Source organism: Artibeus jamaicensis, unplaced genomic scaffold (genome assembly GCF_021234435.1).
Source record: "Artibeus jamaicensis isolate MK-2021 breed Jamaican fruit bat unplaced genomic scaffold, CSHL_Jam_final contig_391, whole genome shotgun sequence".
Taxonomy (NCBI): domain Eukaryota; kingdom Metazoa; phylum Chordata; class Mammalia; order Chiroptera; family Phyllostomidae; genus Artibeus; species Artibeus jamaicensis.
Genome location: NW_026521814.1, coordinates 29,607,874 through 29,629,637, shown reverse-complemented (window position 1 = coordinate 29,629,637; position 21,764 = coordinate 29,607,874). Strand labels below are relative to the sequence as shown.

The following is a 21,764-nucleotide window of genomic DNA, read 5'->3' as shown; positions in this document are numbered from 1 at the left end:
GCACATGCCTGGGTTGCAGGCTAGGTCCCCAGGTTGAGGCTTGGGAGAGGCAAGCACATATTGATGTTTCTTTCCCTCTCCTTCTCCTTCCCTTGCTCTCTCTCTAAAAATAAATAAATAAAATCTTAAAAAAAAAAAAAGCTTTGTTAAATTCACACAGTGGAATACTGCATGGCCATAAGAAGGAAATCTTACCTTTTGCAATAGCACGGATTGACCTGGAGATTATTATGCTAAGTAAAATAAGCCAGTCATATGATCTCACTTATATGTGAAATCTAGTGAGCAAAATAAACTGATGAACAAAATAAAATCAGAGGCATGGACACATGGAACAAACAGAGTTGTCAGAGGGGAGGAGGGAGGGAGTGACTGGATGAAAGATGAGGAAGGATTAGCCAAAGAACATATATGCATAACCCATAGACACAGACAACAGTGTGATGATGGTCAGAGGAAAGGTGAGTGAATGTGGGCAAAGAGGGTGGAAAATGGGGACATTTGTAATAGTGTCAACAATAAAAAAAAGTCAAAAAATCAATATAATAAAAAAGAACAGATTTTCCTTTAAATTAAATGTCATTACTGCCAATTGTCTAGGTTATAAAAAAAGTGGGATGCAGCCCTGGCTGATGTGGTATAGTGGGTTGAGTGCGAGCCTGCGAACTGGGGGATCACCAGGTCAATTCCTGGTTGGGGCAGGTGCCTGGGTTGCAGGCCAGGTCCCCAGTACCGGGCACGTGAAAGGCAGCCACATATTGATGTTTCTTTCCCTCTCTTTCCCTTCCCCTCTCTCTAAAAATAAATAAATGAAATATTTTTTAAAGTGGGGTACAGACCACCCCTTGTAACTTTTGAATCAAAAAGCCTCACCAGAAAAGAGTATAAAAGCCTAATAAGTAACAGCCATATTATTTATTTACATTTGAAAACCCTGTTTTTTCTTACTGATTATCCAAGTCAGTTTTATTAAAGACAGATTAAGAGAGTCTCCCTCGATCTCATGCAAAATCTCTTATATCTCAATATCCCATATATGTTCTTGACTATAAAACGAACTTAATATGTAGGTACCTAAAGAAATATGTACATAATCCAAAGTGGCCAGCCACTGCAGCTTCTCTTTATCTTAAAAAAACAAAGGAATGTGATACTTACTTTGCAGATACTTTTCCTAACTTTAATGTACTTTTTCTGTTTATTAGAATAATACATGCTTATAGAATACATGAAAAATGCCAAAAATAGTAGAGAAAAAACACTCATAATTACATCATTCATAAACACCCATTATTAACATTTTTGGTGAATTTCCTTTACATATATATCTTATCTGACCATGATCACCTGGTATATATGAATTTATCTTTTAAAAAAGACTTTATTTATTTATTTATTTTCTTTGATAGGGGAAGGGTGGGAGAAAGGGAGAGAAACATCAATGTGTGGTTGCCTCTTGAGTGCCTCCCCCAGCAACCTGGCCCACAATCCAGGCATGTGCCCTGACTGGGAATTGAACCCAGACTGTCCACTCAGCCACACCAGCCAGTGCTATTTTTTAGTGTCCTTGTGATTCTTTTTGTCAATATGAATGAATTCTTTCAGTTTATTGATGGACAATAGCACCCTTTTTCCCTTTTCATTAATTTACCTTATATTTTAAAATGTGCTATTTTTGACCTGGCTGGTGTAGCTCAGTGGATTGAGGGCGGGCTGTGAACCAAAGGGTCACTGGTTTGATTCCCAGTCAGGGCACATGCCTGGGTTGTGAGCCAGGTCCCCAGTGGGGGCACGTGAGAGGGCAACCACACACTGATGTTTCTCTCCCTCTCTTTCTCCTTCCCTTCCCCTCTCTCTAAAAATAAAATATATTTAAAAAGTGCTATTCTTTAAAAATATGCTATTCTATGTATATAAAAGAATATATGTAATCTATGTGTAGGTTATAAATCATTCTGTGTAAGGAATATCTGTGGACCCTCTGCCAATCCAAGAAGTAGAATTTATTAGTGATTTGTATAATAATATATGGTTTTCTTATTTCATCCCTTCTCCTCCAGCTATTCTTTAAAGTTTAAAAACAAGCAAATTAAACAATTGAAAATTAACCCAATGATTTTTTTCATTGATGCCAATAAAAATCCCACTTTTTACTTAAAAGTCTCTACCAAGTATTTGTGTTGAGTCTATCACATAGAGTATACACTGTTTTCTTTGTGTTGGCTGTAAACTAGACCCGTTATCCTAGGCTACTTCCTGTACCAAATTCCCTTTTGAAAGTTTTCTTTTTCAACTCCAAGGTCCAAGGCCAGAGTGACGGTACAAGATTATTCTAGTATAAATTGATGTAGAGAAAAAGAAAAAAAAGACCTCCCTATTTATTTTTTTTAAAAATTCATGATTTAGAAGTGACGTTTAGGATTGAAAGGCATCTTATTTTTAATGCTGACGACCAGTGGTTTTCCAAGAACCTATAAAAGTTAAAAGGCTTTAAATAAGGGTTGCAAAGTGGAAGGCTGGGTGGAGAGGGGCAAAGAGGAAAAATTAATAGTATAAACAATAACATGCTTTCTTTTAAAAAGGGTGACAAAGTTCCTGCTGCATAACTTAGTAACGGGGCAGCCTTGCACACTTTGAATATACTCCCTGCACTAATTTTTCTTGTTTTAAAGTGGGATTAGCAACAATTTGCCCAACAATTTACTGGGCTTTCTGAGAGGTTCTATAGTGTTTGGGAATATGCTGTAAACAAAACTCTTACCCAAATGGTAATTACTTAAAAAACAAAACGACCTTGAATTACAGCGTGAAGGATGAGACTTCCATAACTAAGTACTGCACCAGCTAAGACAGATGCTATTTTGTCTGATTCCCAGACGCCTTTCTGGGAATTTGGATAAATTCCCGGTTTTTTCCATCTCTGAAAGCTCTATTTTCTGTAGTGACTGCCTTTAACTGACCTCGTGGATTCCATTTTAACCCACGGCCAAGTTATTCACTTAAAGGCAATACCGTTTATTCAGGGAGTCCCTTTCCGGATCACCACGAAAACAGCCTCAAGTCCCAATCCCGGCTCCGCCCCCCACCCACAATGCACCTCTCTGTTCAATCTAGGTAGCTGCTTTGTCACGTGTTACTCCACGAAGCGCGTTCCCGCTTAGCACATGCGCAGAGATCAGCCCACAGCTATTTTTCTCCGTGGCAGCGGGGACGAGCGGAAGTTCTTGGGTAGCGCCAGTTCCGTCTGTGTGTTCGAGTGGACAAAATGGCGAAGATTGCCAAGACTCACGAAGGTAAGCGGTTTTCCACTAGTTACATGTTTTTGCGGCTGCCCAGCCTGCGAAAGTTCTGTCTTTATGGGTTTCTGCCTTTTTCTGTGGTTTCTTTTGTGGGGTTCGAGCTCTCGCTTCAGAGCCTGGGTCGTTTCCTCGGCGCCAGCCGCGCAGGCCACTTCCCCACGTAATGGCGTCCTACTTTTACACCCCCGACAGGCTCTTTGTTCCGTGTTTGGGTGCTGCTATTTCAGCGTTGCTTCTCTGACCGCAGGGCCTTGTTTAAACGGCTCGCTAAGGAGGATTTTAGGATAGGGGACCGGGAAAAGGGCGTGGGAGCAAAGCTCACTTGTCTCTGGGAACTGTCGTCGGCATAGTTTCGTGCATTGGAGAGTCAGAAAAACAACTGAAATACGGCACAGCTTTTCGGGCAGCCCTAAGTCGAGTTTAGTCAAACCGAGGCCCATCACTTTCAATCTTGGCTGATTTGTGTCTTTAGGCGTCTTAGATAACTTTTTTTTTGTACAAAATGATTTGGGAATAAACCCCCCCCCATTACTTTTAGTATAATTTTTTCCTTTGGAGACTGATTATTTTTGGAAGAGGGAAAGACACCTTTTATTAATGGACAAAGCTTTCGAGGTGGTTGATTGCTTTATGGAATACGGCGTATACAAAACAAGGAAAATGTTGGGAATAGGCTAGAGTTCATTAGGGAGTATCCAGAAATGACAAGAAATAGGGTCACTTTTTAGAAAAGATGAGGCATGGGGAATTGGAGCTGTAATCCTTGTTTTCTGACTTGGAATCTGAAATTTTCATCTAACACGAGGTTTCCAAGAGAATCACTTCACACAGTCGTTTCTGGGTGCGTGGCTGGATATTAGTCTATGAGAGGTAATAAAGACTAAGGCCATCAAAAGTTTTATAGTCTATTGGGGAAACAGATATATATACATTTTCGTTGTTTTACAAGGCAGATAAATGCTTAAGCGGAAGTATAAACAGCATGTTCTGGGAAACCTGGGTAACGGAGTGATTAATTTATGCCTAGAGCTATTTCATAGAGGCAGTGACTTGTCTTTGGTCAAAAGGATCATCTTTTAAATTAAGAGAGGACATTTGAGCCGGATAGAGCGTCTTGTAACTAGGCAGGGAGTCGTGAAAGTTGTTGGGATAGTGCCCTGTTGTAGGAAAAAAGTATATGAATCCGAAAGGTTATTAGGACCAGAATGTGAATGGCATTGAATAGTTGTGTCACCTAAAGGAACTGAAGTCCATTTGCCATTTATGAAACATGCTAATGAGTTCACAGTGGCTTGAATATTTTTAATGTTAGGTATTTAAACACTTTTAACCTAGAAGTGTTTATAGGTACTTATTTTTTTATCTTTGGACTCTCTCAGCCATTCCTTTTGCAAAATAATTAGAAAATATAAAGATGTTGCTGTTTTTCATTCAGGAGTAGATTATTCATTTGGGACATTTTATGTCTTTGATTACTTGTTTATTGGTATCTTCATAATAAGGTACTTTTGGAGAAAAAGTTCTGATCAGTTTTCCTGCAAGTTAGAAACCCAGTTAAACGCTTTTGGCTACAGAAGATTAAAATTCACTGGCCAGCCCTGGCTGGTGTAGCTCAGTGGATTGAGCGCCCGCCGGGGAACCAAAGAACCATGGTTTGATTCCTGGTCAGGGCACATGCCTGGGTTGCAGGCCAGTTCCCAGCAGGGGATGCAGGAAAGGCAACCATTCATTGATATTTCTCTCCCTCTCTCCTTCCCTTCCCCTCTAAAGATACAGAAATAAAATCTTTAAAAAAAAAATCACTGGCCAAAATTGCTATTTATTTGGGTTTATGCTTTCAGCTGGTGCCGTATTAGAACATTCAGTGTAACATCTGATCACTGTCTGCGTACAAGACACTGTTCATCACTATGGCTTATAAACAGGGTGGTAAAATGTTTCGTAGAAATACACTTAGTATTTTATTTACATAGTTTCTTGCTCTTTTACTCTCATTTCCATGGAGAACTTTGGTCTTTCATAGCCCATCTCTGTTTTCAGTTTCAGCCATCTCTGATAACCTGGAGCAGAATTAGGTGTGTGTGAGTTTTTTTTGTTTTGTTTTGTTTTGTTTTTAATGCTAGCTACCAAAGCATTATATAATTCTTTATTATATTACTTAAGAGTGTTCTATTATGTTAAAATTTTATTTTGAGATTGTTGTGTGCAAGAGCTGTACTTTAGTATCCCCCAATACCTGGTGCATAATGAATGCTGAATATTTTATTAACACTTATTGAGATTAATTTGTACTGGGATTATTAAAGGGGTTTTACCGAAAGGGGACACTTACAGTGACCTTTGAACGATTGAGTAGGCTTGGACATACTCATTTGGCTGAGATAAGTGGAGTTATTCATATATCGGAAACCTCTAGCTGAGAGGGAGAAGTGTTACATTAGCATCAGAATAGGGAAGGCTTTGAATGCTGGGGTAGGTTTGACTGGCTTTCCATTGACTACAGAGGTGCCCTCCTTCTCCCAGGTAACAAGTTAATTTCTGTATTTTAGGAAAGTCAATGGTTGCATTATCAAGGATGACTTACAGGGAGTAAAAGCAACCATTCTTCCTTAAGCAGTTGAGGTAGTTGAGAGAGAGCTTGAATCTGAGCCTCACTGGAACTACTTTTTAAATGTGTAAATTTTTTTAAAAGATGTTTAAAAATTTATTTTTAGAGAGAGGGGAAGGGAGAGGGTATAAGAAACATCTATCAGATACTCTCTCACTCCCCCTGGCCTGCAAACTCATGACCCCTGACTGGGAATCAAACTCCTGACCTTTGGGTTTGTAGGAGGAAGCCCAACCCATTGAGCCACACCAGTCAGGGCCATGTTTTAAGTTTTGGTTCAGAGTTGTCCATCATCCTGTTGTTTAAGATTATATAGTCTTTTCATCCTAAATAATGTTGCTGCTAAAGACATTTCTTTATTATATCTTCTAATTTATTTTTACTTTATTTTTTAAAAGATTTCATTTATTCTTAGAAGGGAAAGGGGTAAGAAACATCAGTGTGTCAAAGAAACATCATTTGGCTACCACACTGGTCAGACCATTTTATTTTTATTTTTTATATATTTATCCTCACCTGAGGAAGTGCTTATTGATTTGAGAGGGGTGTGGAGAGAGACGTAGATTGGTTGCCCTTCGCACACGATGAAATCTGCAACCCAGGCATGTGCCCTGGCTGGGAATCAAACCCACGACCTTTTGCCATTCAACCAATTGAGCCACACCAGCCAGAATGTGCTGCATCAGTGGTTTGTACTTGAGATTTGTATTTAAACTGGAGTGTCGTTTATTGTTGTACCTTCCTATGTGGTTCTTCTCATAGGCTTTTATTTCCCATCATGAGCCAAACTGATAATTTTTTTTCCTCACTGCCCCGTCCTTTTAAATCTTCCATTAGGCTCAGCCCTCAGCATCCTCTTTAACCAACCTGATTATTTTTACCTTGGTCAGTGTGGCTTATGCTTTCTGGTAATGAAATACAAAAAGAGCTAGGCCTATTCAAATATAATCTTTTGGACCTTTTTATGTTAGGTTGTGTCAAATGTATACAATTATTGGTGTACATAATCTTGCTATCCAGCAGTTCTTTAGGTATTGCTGACTTTGGCAAATGAAGGAACACTTTTGTTTTAGAAAGAGGAAAGTGGATTATCCGAAAATTCCCTTGGCTTGTTTTGCCACTGTTCCTTGAATAGATTTTTTTTTTTTTGGCATCACAAAGCTGGAAAGTTTCTTCCCCCCTAATTATTTGTTTGCAGAATGGCTAGAATAGTTATTTTATTTTTCTGCATTTTCAGAGATTTTTGTTTTCTTATGTTCAGATAGTTACTGCTTTGTAGACTTTTTCTTTGTTCTTTAAGAGAGAGAGGAAGGGAGGTAGAAAGCATTGGTGTGATAGAGAAACATTGATTGGTTGGCCTCTATACGCACCCAGCACCCAGACCAGGGACCAAACCTTCAAGCCAGGTGTGTGCCCTGACTGGATTGAGAATCAAACTAGTGATCTTTTGGTTTTCAGGATGGTGCCCAACCAACTGAGCCATACTAGCTGGACTCAGTAGACTGGGCTTTGTAGACTTCAGTATGAATGTTACTAAAAGAAAATAAAAAGGTTGCTTAAAGATATATATTTTTTAAGATTTTATTTACTTTTAGAGAGTGGGGGAAGGGGAGAAAGAGAGGGAGAGAAACATCAGTGTTGCCTCATACGCACCATCCTGGAGACCTGGCCCACAACCCAGGCATGTGCCTTGACTGGGAATCGAACCAGTGACCCTTTGGTTCACAGGCCCATGCTCAATCTGCTGAGCTATATCAGCCAGGGCTGGTTAAAGATTTTTAAAGGGATTTTTTTCTTTATAATTTTTAGGAACTCACCATATTTTTTGGACAATAAGATGCACACACATCCCCCTCCCCCCCAATTTGGAAGGAATAATGGTCGTGAGTGCTGCTGTTGAATTCAGTTTACATTTATATTGGTGAAATATTACGTTATTTATGTTACTCAATATTTTACCACATTTTTTGCTTTAAGAGATTTTTCCTTAAAACCTAGGTGCATCTTATGGTCTGAAAAGTACATGTAATACTAATCAGGAGTTTATTGTTTAGGGATTGATATTTGTAGTATTAAGTAAAACAGTTTACTAATATAGTAAGTTGTCCTGTTGAGGTTTTGTTTAAGGGAAAGTTTGAGAGGTGGAATGTTTTTCTGGATACCTTTTAGAAGTCTCATATTTGAGAAATTCTTGCTCACCACTTCCTTCTGGCTGGTACAGAATAGATGACACTTTTGGACTCAGACTAAAAGGTGTCAGTGAATAGTTAACGTCCAAAGGCTGTGCCTCTGTAATATGTAATGAACAGTGATTAAAAGCTTGCAAATAATCTAAATTAAAATATGAGAAAAAAAATTGCATCAAAGGAGAGGAAATGCTACAAGCTGGACTTAACAATATCTGAGGCATAGAAATAAAAGGCACAGAAGGGGGAACCAGTAGAGGGACAAATTTGGTTGTATAAGGTGTGCGCATTGGTGGTTAATCTTGTAGTTTATTTATGTCTTAATTTAGAATGCATTGTTGGTTAATCTCATAGTTTATTTATGTCTTAGTTTAGAATGCATAAAGTAGGTAAGGTGTTCCCCACCTTTTCAAAGACCCGCAGTTCTGTAGTACTACCTTTTGATGTCAGACTGAACTTGCAAATAAAACATTGGATGTATTTATAATAAAATGATAATTCTAATATTTATCACATTTTTCTGGTAATACAGTAATTTACCAGTAATATAAGTAATTTTTAAGTAAATGAAAAGTGGCAGTACTTTTTTGAATGAATTGAGATTTCAAATGGTCTTACAGATTTATTCATTAATTTACACTTAATTAATGTCTACTACAGAAATATTTGTTCTCTGGTAGTTGAAAATATTCTTAAGATCAGAATTCCCCTCCAGAAATAGGGAAATTACAGTTGAATGACATTTCTTTTCTGTAGATCATTGGAGCAAATTTAGTTTTTAAAATGTATGTTTCTGTCTTAACATTTAGAAGATTTTTACCTTATCAATGAACAAGATCAGTAAGGCCAGAAAAGTGAAAAAATAACAAAGATTCAGAGGAGTTGGAACTTTTGAGGTTAAAAATATTCCATAAAAGAGCTAAATTTTTTGTATATGTGTGGCAAAGGACTCCATTTCGAAGCAGAGAGAGCATTTATTTTTTGTTGCATTGTGGTCAGAAGTCTTGGTTTAAAGGAGTGATGCTTAAGAAAACCATGCTTAATTTTTTTCAACTTTACATCGATAACTGCAAATACATGCAAACTAGAATAGTGAAATGAACCCCCCCCCCCCATGTTCCACCCATCACCTAACTTCAAAAGTTACAAACTTAGGGCCTGCCCTGGCTGGTGTGGCTCAATGGATTGAGTGCCATCCTGCAAACCAGAGGGTTGCTGGTTCCATTCCTGATAATGGCACGTGCCTGAGTTGCAGGCCAGGTCCCCAGTTGAGAGGCATTCGAAAGGCAACCACACATTGATGTTTCTCTCCCTTTCATTTCCCCCCTTTCCCCTCTTCTGAAAATAAATAAATAAAAATCCTAGGGCCAATTTTTAAAAATCTGTATACAGGTCCCTTCTACGCTTCCTCAAATTCCAGATGTATCTTTTTATCTGTATATTTTTCAGTGTGTGTATCTAAAATTTTATTGCAACTAAAATTAATAAAATAGTCGGCGTTGAATTTTGCTAATTGTCTTATAAACATTTTTTTCCAGTTTGAGTCAAGTGACAAATAAAGTCTGTATATTGTGAAGTCTTAAAGCTTCATGTTTCTCCTCCATCTCTTTTTCTTTTTTCTTGTAATTCATTTGTTGCAGTACTTTTTTCGTCATGTAGAATTTCCAGTCTGCAGAGAAAGGCAAGAGAGCAGTAAAAACATCCAGGATTACTTCTTAGCCTTTCCTACCACTTCAGCTGCAATCAAGATGTCAGGAGGCCTACAGCAAGGGACACTTCAAGAAAATCATTGGCATTAGGAATGAACTCAGTTCTGAAATCATACTTCAGGTTTAGGCTAGACTAGCCCTGGCCAGGAAATATAACCAGACTTGTAAATTCATATGCTCTCTCATTATAATTTTCATGGCCATGAGTATACTTGCACCATTTTTTAACAAGCTTAACTTCCACTTGAAATGGTTTTGTATGAGGAGTCCCAGTGATACATGCACTTTAGAATACCAATTTAAGGAAAACCTCACCCATGACAGTTTACCCCAAGGTTTTTCCTTGAGTGAGACTCTTTGGTAAATATAAGTCTGATGCTAAACTAGTACTTTGATTTCTGGTCTAAGACTTTCTTAAAAAATACTTTACTTATTTATCTTTAGAGGGGAAGGGAAGGAGATAGGGAGAGAAATTTCAGTGTATGGTTGCCTCTCACGTGTCCCCTACTGGGAACTGGCCTGCAACCCAGGCATGTGCCCTGACTAGGAATCAAACCGAGATCATGTGGTTCGCAGGCCCGTGCTCAATCCACTGAGCTACACCAGCCAGGGCTGGTCTAAGACTTTTTAAAACCACTTTCAGACTATTCCAACTCTGGGGATTTGAAGGACTACCCATAATGTCAATTTCAGGATTCCAAATCTACTGTCAAGATAGAGAATTCCTGCTTTCTTTTTCTTTAAAGATTTATTAATTTATCTTCAGGGGGGAAAGGAAGGAGAGAAATATCAATGTATGGTTGCCTCTTGTGCATGCCCCACTGGGAACTGGCCTGCAACCCAGGCATGTGCCCTGACTAGGAATTGAACCAGCGACACTTTGCTTCACAGGCCTGTGCTCAATCCACTGAGCTACACCACCAGCCAGGTCCCTGCTTTCTTTTTTTTTTTTAAATATTTTATTTATTTATTTTTAGAGAGAGGGGAAGGGAAGGAGAAAGAGTGGGAGAGAAACATCAATGTGTGGTTGCCTCTCGTGAGTCCCCCGCTGGGAACTGGCCTGCAACCCAGGCATGTGCCCTGACTGGGAATCGAACCGTGATACTCTGATTCGCAGGCCCGCGCTCAATCCACTGAGCTACACCAGCCAGGGCTCCTGCTTTCTTTTTAAGTGTTCAGCATCATCAGTAACCAAGAGTCCTATCATATTCCCCCTCCCCCAGCTTTACTAAAGATGGGGGTTTGGAGGAACAGAAGTAAGGTCTTCATCCAGAAAATAAGGTAATTTATAAATCCACATTAATTATTTCTACCTTCAGACATTCTTTTCTTTAACACCATGAAACGAATTTTACCAACCTGACCTCAGTTTTTTATTTTACTTGTTTTGTTAATCTCTCCATTTCATCTTAGATTTATTCTTCCTCTGTTGTAGACAATGGTACATTTCTCCTCTGCGCATCAAAAGGACTTTCTAAGTTTTTTACATTAAACATACACTTTTGATAAAACGCAGCAATCCTGTTTCTAGGTTTTTACCCAAGTGAGATTAAAGCGTACGTTCTTTTTTTAAAATATTTGTTTGTTTGTTTGTTTGTTTATTTATCTTTAGAGGGGAAAGGAAGGAGAGAGGGAGAGAAACATAATGTATGGTTGCCTTTCATGCCTCCCCTGCTCGGAACTGGCCTGCAGGGAACTGGCTTGCAACCCAGGCATGTGCCATGACTGGGAATTGAACTGAGATCCTCTGGTTCTCAGACCTGCGCTCAATCCACTGAGCTACACCAGCCAGGGCCCAAAAGCGTACGTTCTTATAAAAACCTGTACACCAGTGTTTGCAGCAGCCTTATTGATAATCTGTACAAACTTCAGACAACCTGAATGGCTCTAAAGAGAACGGATAAACACAGTGTAGTACAATGTAATACTACTTGGTAATAGGCGCAGATTATTGATACACAAAACACAGCAAGACTGAAATCTTCATGGGTTCAGATGGACTAGAGAACAACAGCTCTTGGCAGTAAATCTTTTGTGTGATCTCTAGGAGGTCCTAGTCTCTCGTCCAGTCAGTGCTAGCAGATGGTATCTATTTTATTTATCTTCACACTTGAATGTCTATAACTACAGGGACTCAAAATTTGAAAGGGATTAGGTGGGAACAAAGGATTTATGTTGATTATAATTGAAGCAGGGGAAGATTAGCATGAACATTTCCTTTCTCTGCCCCTCTCAAGTCTTTTATTTAATATTTTGGGCCTCTGGTTATTCTTTTTGGTATGTTTTCATTTCTTTTTTATATTTGGCAACACATTTTATGCATTGATCATTTGTTGCTCAATGCATTATCTATTTGCTCATTTTTAGTCAGTTTGTATTTAAGAACGTACGGGAAGCTCTGGCCCCTGTGGCTCTGTTGGTATGTGTACACCGCAAGGTCGCTGGTAGGATTTCTGGTCAGGGAACATACCTAGGTTGCCAGTTTGATCCCCAGTCCTCTGGGGTGCCAATAGAAGGCAGCTGATCAGTGTTTCTCTCACTCTCCTCATCCCCTGTCCCCTTCTCCTCTTTCTATCTTCCCCCTTCCTTCCCCCTTTTCCCTCTCTAAGAATCAGTGAACATGTCTTTGATTGAAATATTTAAAATTACAGCTTCTTGTATAAGGAATATCTGCATACCAGAAGCTGTAATTCAGTGAGATAGATCCAAAAATAAGTAGATGGAAGACAACTTTGTCTTTCTGAGATGTAAAACCTTTATAAAGTTTGAAGCTGTGGAATTTCACAAACCGTTGCTGACATGGATGAGGGAGAGAAAAATTTGGAAAATTATTTTTACAAGGTTGAAAATACATTTTATTATGAAATAGTGTAACATACAGAAAGTATAGGAAAAAATACAGTGAACACAATGTAACCCCATTGCCTAGTTTTAACAGTTCTTCTGGGTTTGGTATCTGTTGTCTGAACTTTGTGGTTATCACAGTACTTATGTAAATATGCTATAGTTTACAATGCATAAACAAAACTCACTTTTTATTCATAGTTTCAAGCAAATACAGAAGTACTATGCATGATTTGCATATAAACATTGAACTTATAAAACCTATATACATTTAATAATGAACTCCCCATAGAATTAATTACCTATAAACAGCTGCCTAGCCCCAGAAGACTTTGAGCTAGGTAATTTTCTTGCTAAATTTTGATGTAATAGGAATTCATTTGTGATATATACAGACTTGATATTAACACTAATTCAATAGTTGTGTATCTTTCTAATTAGAAAACTTGGTTGCTAATTAGAACATTAAATCAGGTAAAATTTAGTAGCTGAAGGTAGTTCTTAAATAAATGTATAATTAAATAAAGGACTAGATAATGAAAACTTATGATGGAAAATTTTTTAGAAGTAAAATAAGCTGTGTGTGATGTACTGAGAGGAAAAAAGCACGCTACACAATGATAATGTACAGTATGATGCCATTTTTGTGAAACAATAATGGCACCCTTTTCCTGTTTCTTTAGTGTATGTGAGTTAGGAAAAAAAGTGTGAAGTAAAGTTTAAAATTGGAAATTTTGTTAAGGGTGGACTGGGGCTGGAAATGGAGGGGTGAAGGGCCAATTACGAGTTTTCCAGGGTGTTAATAATGCAGAAATCTTCTCTTAAGTTCGGGGTTCTGACTTTTTTATTATAACAGGTGCTTCAAATGATTGCTTTAGAAGCGGGATTGCAGACTATCTGGCTGGCCTAATTCACCCACTTGTGTTTATTGCTTGGACCTAATGGTAGTAGCAATTATGGTGCTTCAGAAAGAACCTATTTACTTAGAAGTGATATATGTACCTTGTGGTTTATAAACCAGGTCTCAAATATTTCAGAAATGGAAATGGACATAAAGGAAGAAAATGAAGAGTTTTAGCGAGTTTTGCTAATCAACATTCTTCTGTGTTCTAGGAGAAAAAGTCTTTGTGGGGGTGTGGGCTGGGGGAGGAGGGGAGCAAATATGACTTTAAAACTGAAGAAAAAATACTTCAAACAGAAGAAGTAGAGAGAAGAGTTAAATGAACCATCCAGCTCAGATGAGGATATTTGTGAGTAATTATGGCGGAGATCCCAGACTGCTTGGGCTCCTGCAGCAGCTTTGAGGGGAGCTGTGCTGGAAAAATAACTGTGGAGATGGTGGTCCCATGATATACTTAAGATATTGAGATCTAGTTATGGCTGCTAGTTCAGCAGTAAATCTGTTACATTATTTTGAGTTTCTGACACTTGCTTCCACTGTAATGAGGAAATGTGGCCTGTCTGTACCTTGGACTAGGAATGTTACTGCATTTTCTGCTTTAGACCACACCCATTTTGAGGAACTACAGAGGGTTTTCTCCCTTAGCTTGGGGTGGGGGGTGATCATTTGCATCTTTTTCCTTCTGGATCCTTAAATGAGCTTTTAAAAATGTCTGGTATCAAAGGGCTTAATTCAGTTGAATTCAGTCCTTTTGAGCTGGCAAAAATTGAAACTCTTGTTAGGTTGCAGAAATCACTGGCAGTACAAACTTTCTTTCCAAACTTATGTATTATCCAGATAATTAAAATGAAACATAAATTTGCAATTTAGAGTTCCCTCGTGTTAGGAAAGACTAAAAAACTTTGGAAGATTAGTCTGAATTTGAAGGAGATTAAAGACATGACAATGAAATACAATGCCTGGTTCCTGCTTGGATTGTGGATCAAAGAAAAACAGCTAGGAAAGGGTGTTACTAAGATAATTAGGGAGATTTGAAGCTAGATTATATATTAGATGATAACATTATTAATGCTTAACTTCTTGAGCATCTTAAATCTGTTGTGCTTATTTATATAGGAGAATGTCCTAGATCTGGGATTACATACTGAAATATTAGGAGTTTTAAATGGTTTAGAAAAAGTGTGTGTACAAATGTATATTTGCTTTATCTCTTTATTTAGACAGTTGATGAATACAGATGAAGCATATGTGGGTGTTCATTGTATTATTTTAATTTTCCTAGTCTTGACAAAATTAGAAATTGAGAAGTTTGGGAAGTACTTGAAAAGAGTTGATACTTAACTCACCAAATGTGCATCTTCTGAAGTCAGACCTGTGGGTAGAACTTGGTGCTTTGGGGAGTGATACAATCCTTTAAAAAGAACCCTTTATGTTGTAGGAAACTGAGGCAAACAAGTTTAAGTAATGTATTAATTAATAGAGAAAGAACCTTTCCTTGAAGGTAGATAGCTATATTGGTTCCAGGTCTCAGGCACTTAGTTGTTAAACTAAGAAGTGTTATGGCAGTTGCAGCCAAACTGTATCAAGTTCTGAATTCCAGGCTTAGGAATTTAGACATTATTTTTTATTGTTTCACCGTTTACTGTTAAGGACATGATCTGGAAGCTTGTTGGGAATACAGAAACTTGAGTCTGCTCTGGGCCTACTGAATTTTAACAAATCTGTAGCCAATTTTTTGCACATTGAAGTTTGAGAACCACTCTCTAGTACTGTTTTTACATTTCTGGTAGTGTTGGGTTTAAATAACCTTGACTGTTGTTCTTGGTCCCTAGTGAACATCAACAATATTATTTTTTAAGTTGGAGAAAGCTTTAGAATTCAACAATAATTTAATAAAAGTTGGTAACCCATTCTTAATGTAAGTAGTTTGTAGTTGATGAAAATAGTAAGTATCTTTTCGGTATGTATTTTTCTATTGAAGTGGAGGAGCTAATTAAATGTATTAAAAATCACTATATAGTTTTACTAAGCCCTTATATAGCATAATTATATTTAAAGTTTCTCTTTAATATTTTGACAATAACTAGTAGGAAAATGTGTGAGTGCTTTTTCTAAAATGAAGTTAAAGTCTGTATTAACTTTGTTACAGATATCGAAGCACAGATTCGAGAAATCCAAGGCAAGAAGGCAGCTCTTGATGAAGCTCAAGGAGTGGGCCTTGATTCTACAGGTTATTATGACCAGGAAATATATGGTGGGAGTGACAGCAGATTTGCTGGATATGTGACATCAATTGCTGCAACTGAACTTGAAGATGTAAGTACAAAGTATATAAGAGTCAAGCATTTTTTTAAAAAAAATTTTTGATGGAAAGCAAGAAATATAAAGGAATTTTCTCTTTGAGTCATCTGGTTTAATCTGGGAGACATTTTGGAGTTTGGGGGATCTTTCTTTTGGAGGATAAAACTTGAAAGTATTCTTCCTCTCTAAAGTTCAAAAACTCTTGGAAGCGCTCAGTTCTGAATCTTTATGTTAAAACTTAACATAAAACTTTATTTGTTTAGTAAAGCATCTGCAAGTCATTAACTGTTATAAATTGCTGTTACCTATTGAGCTCTGTCTAGAGTAACCCATGTGAGACTTTCTGCCCTTGTGACCTGATTTCTGACTTGTGCTTGGTGCTCTTTGTCCCCACTTTCCCTTGCCATTTTAATATGAATAGACTACTGCTTGTTACTGATATTAATGGGCTCTGCGCCAGTTTTAGTTATTGTGGAGGATGACCACCTCTGATTTTGAAATATATCCCTCATAATGTTTTTATATATTCCACATAGCTCACATATTGTTAGATCATTTCAAACATTGAAATTTGGTGAAATGGCTATCCATTTTTGTGTGATTCAGTAACAGACATTTTATTTATATATATAATCAAACTTGTTATTTTTATGATATTCAAGCCACACTTTATTTTGTAGTTGGCACATTTTTTAAAAGATTTTATTTATTTTTAGAGAGGATGGAGGGGAGGTAGAAAGAGTGGTAGAGAAACATCAAGGTGTGAGAGAAGCATCGATGGGTTGCATGTTACATGCCCCCAACAGGAAACCAGGCATGTGCCCTGATTGGCAGTCAAACTAGGAACCTTTTGGTTTGCAGGCTGGTGCTCAGTCCATTGAGCCACACCAGCCAGGGCTATAGATGCTACATTTTTAAAAAAGTCCCAAAGATAAAAATTCTGGAGCCCAGTTATACCTTCTGGTAAGAGACGGTGATGGCTGTGTGTTCGAGAAACTGAGGGGGCATAAGTGTTTCAAAAAATTTTTTAAGACTTTTTCAATTTATTTTTAGAGAGGAGGGGAGGGAGAAAGATGAGAGAGGAGCATCCAATCCATTGGCAACTGGGGACCTGGCCCACAAGCCATGCATTTCCCTTGACTGGGAGTCAAACCAGTGACCTTTCGGTTTGGGGGATGATGCCCAACCCACTGAGCCATATGTCAGGGCACTTGTTTCATTTTTAAATGAGTGTTAAGATCTTGAGGGTTACCTGCAGTTGCACTTCTTACACTAGTAAAATAATGTAACATTTTTCTGTTTAAACATACTTAGGGAAACAAATACATTTAAAATTGATTATATTTTACTTATTTCTGTGGCTAAATCACTTTTTTTTTTAAGAAATTAGTTAAATGAGGGAACTGGAGAGTTTTAAATAAATTGTTTATAGTTTCCAAATTTGAAAAACAAATTTTTCATGCCTTCTATGAGAAAACAAAATGCTGAGATTTTTCTAGCTTATACCTACTTTATTTTAATTGGCTTCCACAGAAAGCATTCCTTGTTTTATTTTTTTTAAATAATAAAAACTACGTTTAATTTTTTAATAGCATTTTTTGAGTTGAAAAGAAAACTTGTGTACAAGTTTTATGAACAAGGGCTCAGACATCACACTTAAGTCTTTTGATTTCATGTTGCATCTTAGTATTTTCTAATTTTTGAATTCTGATGTTTTGTTTATGGCTTTTTGGGGACACTTTATTGCAGGATGATGATGACTACTCTTCATCTACAAGTTTGCTCGGTCAGAAGAAGCCAGGATATCATGCCCCTGTGGCATTGCTTAATGATATACCACAGTCAACAGAACAGGTGACTTTTTTTTCTTTGTTAAATCCAGAGTTTATTCAGCTAAAGAAAACTCTCAGATCCCATGGAAGCCCACTTTGAGTCATGTTATTAGAATGTTTTGAGGAGAGTTGATTTGGGAGAATTAGAAATAATAGTTGGTTAATTTTATAAAGGTAATTATATTGTGAAGAATTGAACTATGGAAATACAGATGGATATTATCATTTCTATGTGGCAGACCCTGGCCCACAGAGTCTGCCTGTTGTGGCTGACGACGAGAATAAATTCACAGGTGACAAAAATCCTGTGGAGAAAAAGGGAACAGGCACAACTACTCTTTCAAGGGGAGAGTGCCTGTGTATGGCACTCCCCTCAAGAGGGGAGCACCCTGACCCTTGCCTGGATGGGTTTTTATTGTTTTCCTGGGGTCTTACATCAGAGAAAGATTTATTATTTATTGCATAGAATATTATTGTGTACATTTAAGGTACAATCAAGGAAATAACATGCAGAGGGGAATGGCAGTGAGCTGATTAGCTCTGTCCTTGGGAGAACTCATACAGGCTTTGGGTATTATCTTGAATATAGAAAACACACATTTGTTGTTTTAGACCAGGGTGAAGGAGTTTTAGCAAGAGCAAACCATAACAGTCTGTATGCATTTTCTAGGCCTGATTCCCACGGGAAAACCCGGTTTGAAGGTTTGGCTCCTGCCCACCAATTCGCTTCTGTAGGTTTTCCATACAGAGCTGAGTCACATTTGCTAGACTTAAACCAGTCTACTACATTTCTGTATTATTTTTTTCATATTAACATTTATAAAATGATACAGAATATTTTATGAGTAGGTACTTACTAAACATTTTACAATGTTCTGATTTTTGTTTATAGTACTCTGGTTATTTAATAAAGTGGGTATTAAGTGAGACATAACTTCTTTTCAGTATGATCCATTTGCGGAGCACCGACCTCCGAAGATTGCAGACCGAGAAGATGAATACAAAAAGCACAGGCGGACCATGATAATTTCCCCAGAACGTCTTGATCCTTTTGCAGATGGTAATTCTTTCCCACTTTTCTTTAAGTATTCATGAATTTGTTTGTGTTAAGTTGTCTTTAGCCCTTTGATTTTTTTTGGCATGCTTATGAATTTGCTTTTCTTTTTTAAAAACCCCCTTATTATAGATGTATATAGATTTGGTTGAAGTCACAGATACCATATTCTTCATCTTTATAATACAAGTTTTCTTTCCAGGTAGAAGGACAAGAAAATAATGAGCCAATGCCATAGAAACGCAAAGGGTTAAAGGTTTTTCTTTTACTTTTGTTTTGGGTACGCTTTCTATACTTTGAACAAGTATGTTTTTCTGCTCAAAATACTTTCAAATTATTGAAAGTTTTCATTCCAAATCCTAGATATTAGGATTGTTATTTTTTAGAAACTGTTTCTCACATTAGAGCTCCCCTGTATTGCTCTAAATATAGTTTAGTAAATGCACCTACTTTGCTTTAAGCATACTTAAAATTAAAACAAAAGTATGTATACAAAAACTTTGATATTTTTAATAGTTGGAGTTTGTTTTGCTAATTTTAGAGTGCAGGTCAGCACAAGGGACATAGTGAGCCTGATGGAAGCTTTCCTCAGGTGAGTGAGTTTCAAAATCAAATTAGGTGCCTGTTTCTTAAAATGAGATTCTGCTGCAGGTTTATAAATTAGACTTTCAGCCTGCATGAATTAGTAGGGATATTCTTTTTTTACTTGCATAATTGTAATTGATTTAAACATGTATGTCAGAATTCACAGGCCCATACTAACTGTCCTTAATTTCTTTCCTACAGCAGTACTGCTATATGCCAGTCCTGTCTGCATTCTTAAGGGTGCAGTTCAACACATCCTCTCTAGATTATGGTGAAAAAGTATTCGAAAGGAAGTCTTATCAGAGCTAGTGTCAGAAAGAATGACACTATCAATTGGGCATGATCTTCAGCATAGGAACTGTATTAAGAATTTCATTATCTTCCTAAATTGTGTTGCTATACTACTGTATAGCTGATTATCACATTTCTGAAATGAAGTTGTTCCTTTGTGAATCTTGTTATATACTGTTTGGGCTTCTTTAAGATATTTTGAAGTTTGAAAAACGAATATTGAAACTTTAACCAAGAGACTAACACATCTCTTTGTACACCACTTGTCTTGTGTGCATCATAATAGCTGGTAGAAAGTAATATATTCAAGTAGTGTGTTTTCACTTGTAATTTATACTTTCTAAGAAAATAAAAATGTTTTTGGGTCAAGAAAACTTTATAAAGCATGAAGCCCTTTCTTAGTAACCTGACAGAATAAAATTATAGGTGTACTTTTAAAAATGAGATTTTCTAAACTAGAACTGTTTAGAACATTGTATGAAGAACTTACCTAGTTAATAGTTACTTGTAGTCAGGATTTTAACATCTTGCAACAGGTAATGTTTTGAATATAAATATCTTTCCAAAGTGTTACTAATGGTAAAGAGATAATTTTCTAGGCTTCTATTCTGCTGCTTGAAGTCAGAACTGCTGATGGAGACAAAGGCACGAAAGTGTACGTATTCCGGATTAGCAACCCAGGAACCCATCACTTCTGAAGACTAAACTGTGCTGTCATTTTGCTTTTATATGCATTAAAATATTTGTTTTAAACTGCTGTAGATATGTTTGTGTTCAAACAGGTTAAATTGATCAGCAAACTCAATAAAAAGTAAGATACATAATTATTAAAGTTTTCCATCAAAAAATAAATTAAATGATTATGGAATAACATAATATTAGAGCAGGGCAGATAAATCAATTGAACCTAATTATCTTTTATTTATTGTACTCTTGTCCTGTTGCTGTTCTTTTCTGCAGGAGGGAAAACCCCTGATCCTAAAATGAATGCTAGGACTTACATGGATGTAATGCGGGAACAGCATTTGACTAAAGAAGAGGTATGAACCTGCTTTTATTTTAATGGTTGTGAAAATAAAAGGAAAGTTGAGATTGAGAGACTTTTCTAATTTCTTTTTATCTGCTGTACTTAGTAGTATTGATAAACATTAAGCTGAGAAAAAAACTTACCCCAAATTCTACCACCTCCCAAATTACACTTATTTTTCTAGACCCTTTTTTAGTCCCTGGCTCCTTGGCCATTTATATACACATAAGTGCCATTATTTTGCTGTATAGAATGTGCACTGTTTTCACCCAGTTTTTTTCAGGGAAAAATAAGGATGAGAATTATACATGGGTATAATGATTACATTCTATGGGTATAACATGCACAAAACATGGCTGTGCATTATACACAACAAAATATGCTATTTTCTAATGAATACATGTGTGGGGAGGATTGATAGTGTGTGTGTCCGAAGCCAGTGTTTAAAAAGAGCCAAGTAGTGAAGTCATTCCTTGAAAAGCATTTAATTCTCCTGTAATATTGAGGTTGGATGTAGATGGAGAATTCTAAGGAATTCTTGCTGGTCTACAGAGATCATTTATTTTAATAGTTAGCTTCCGTAACTTTATTATGAATGTATAATAAATTTGTTGTACGGATTAAGTGGGGTGATGGAACCCCTCTTGAAAAATCATAGGATAAATTAAATGCATTTGTTAGAATGTTGTATATAATATTTACATAGCTAAATTTAAACATTTTCACTTTTTTTTAAAATAAAGATTTTATTTATTTATCTTTAGAGGGGAAGGGAAAGAGAGAGGGAGAGAAATATCAATGTATGGTTGCCTCTTGTGGGTCCCCTGTTGGGAACTGGCCTGCAACCCAGGCATGTGCCTTGACTGGGAATCGAACCGAGATCCCTTAGTTTCCAGGCCCGCACCCAATCCGCTGAGCTATATCAGCCAGGGCACATTTTCACTTTTTAAAAAAAAGATTTTATTTATTTTTAGAAAAGAGAGGGGAAGAGGGAGAGAAACACCAATGTGTATTTTCCTCTCCCTCCACTGGGGACTTGGCCTGTAACCCAGGCACATGCCCTGACTGGGAATCAAACCTGTGACCCTTTGGTTTTGCAGGCTTGCAGGCTGGCACTCAATCTACTG

The 21,764-nt window shown here is 37.2% G+C and overlaps 1 protein-coding gene across 4 annotated transcripts in view; it reads left to right on the top strand.

The window, feature by feature from the left end:
* Nucleotides 1-21,764, top strand: part of SF3B1 (splicing factor 3b subunit 1) — a 60,468-nt gene that overhangs the window by 18,758 nt on the left and 19,946 nt on the right. The window contains exons 2-7 of one of the 4 annotated variants that reach the window (XM_037167023.2): nt 3,115-3,293; nt 15,697-15,863; nt 17,598-17,702; nt 18,626-18,740; nt 20,210-20,265; nt 20,571-20,650. In XM_037167023.2, coding sequence (XP_037022918.1) covers nt 3,266-3,293; nt 15,697-15,863; nt 17,598-17,702; nt 18,626-18,740; nt 20,210-20,229 — 435 coding nt within the window. In that variant the 5' untranslated portion in view covers nt 3,115-3,265 and the 3' untranslated portion in view covers nt 20,230-20,265; nt 20,571-20,650. Of the gene's footprint in view, nt 1-3,114; nt 3,294-15,696; nt 15,864-17,597; nt 17,703-18,625; nt 18,741-18,974; nt 20,651-21,764 lie in introns of those variants that run through there. The other 3 variants (XR_005085543.2, XM_037167021.2, XM_037167022.2) reach the window with 3 other exon arrangements.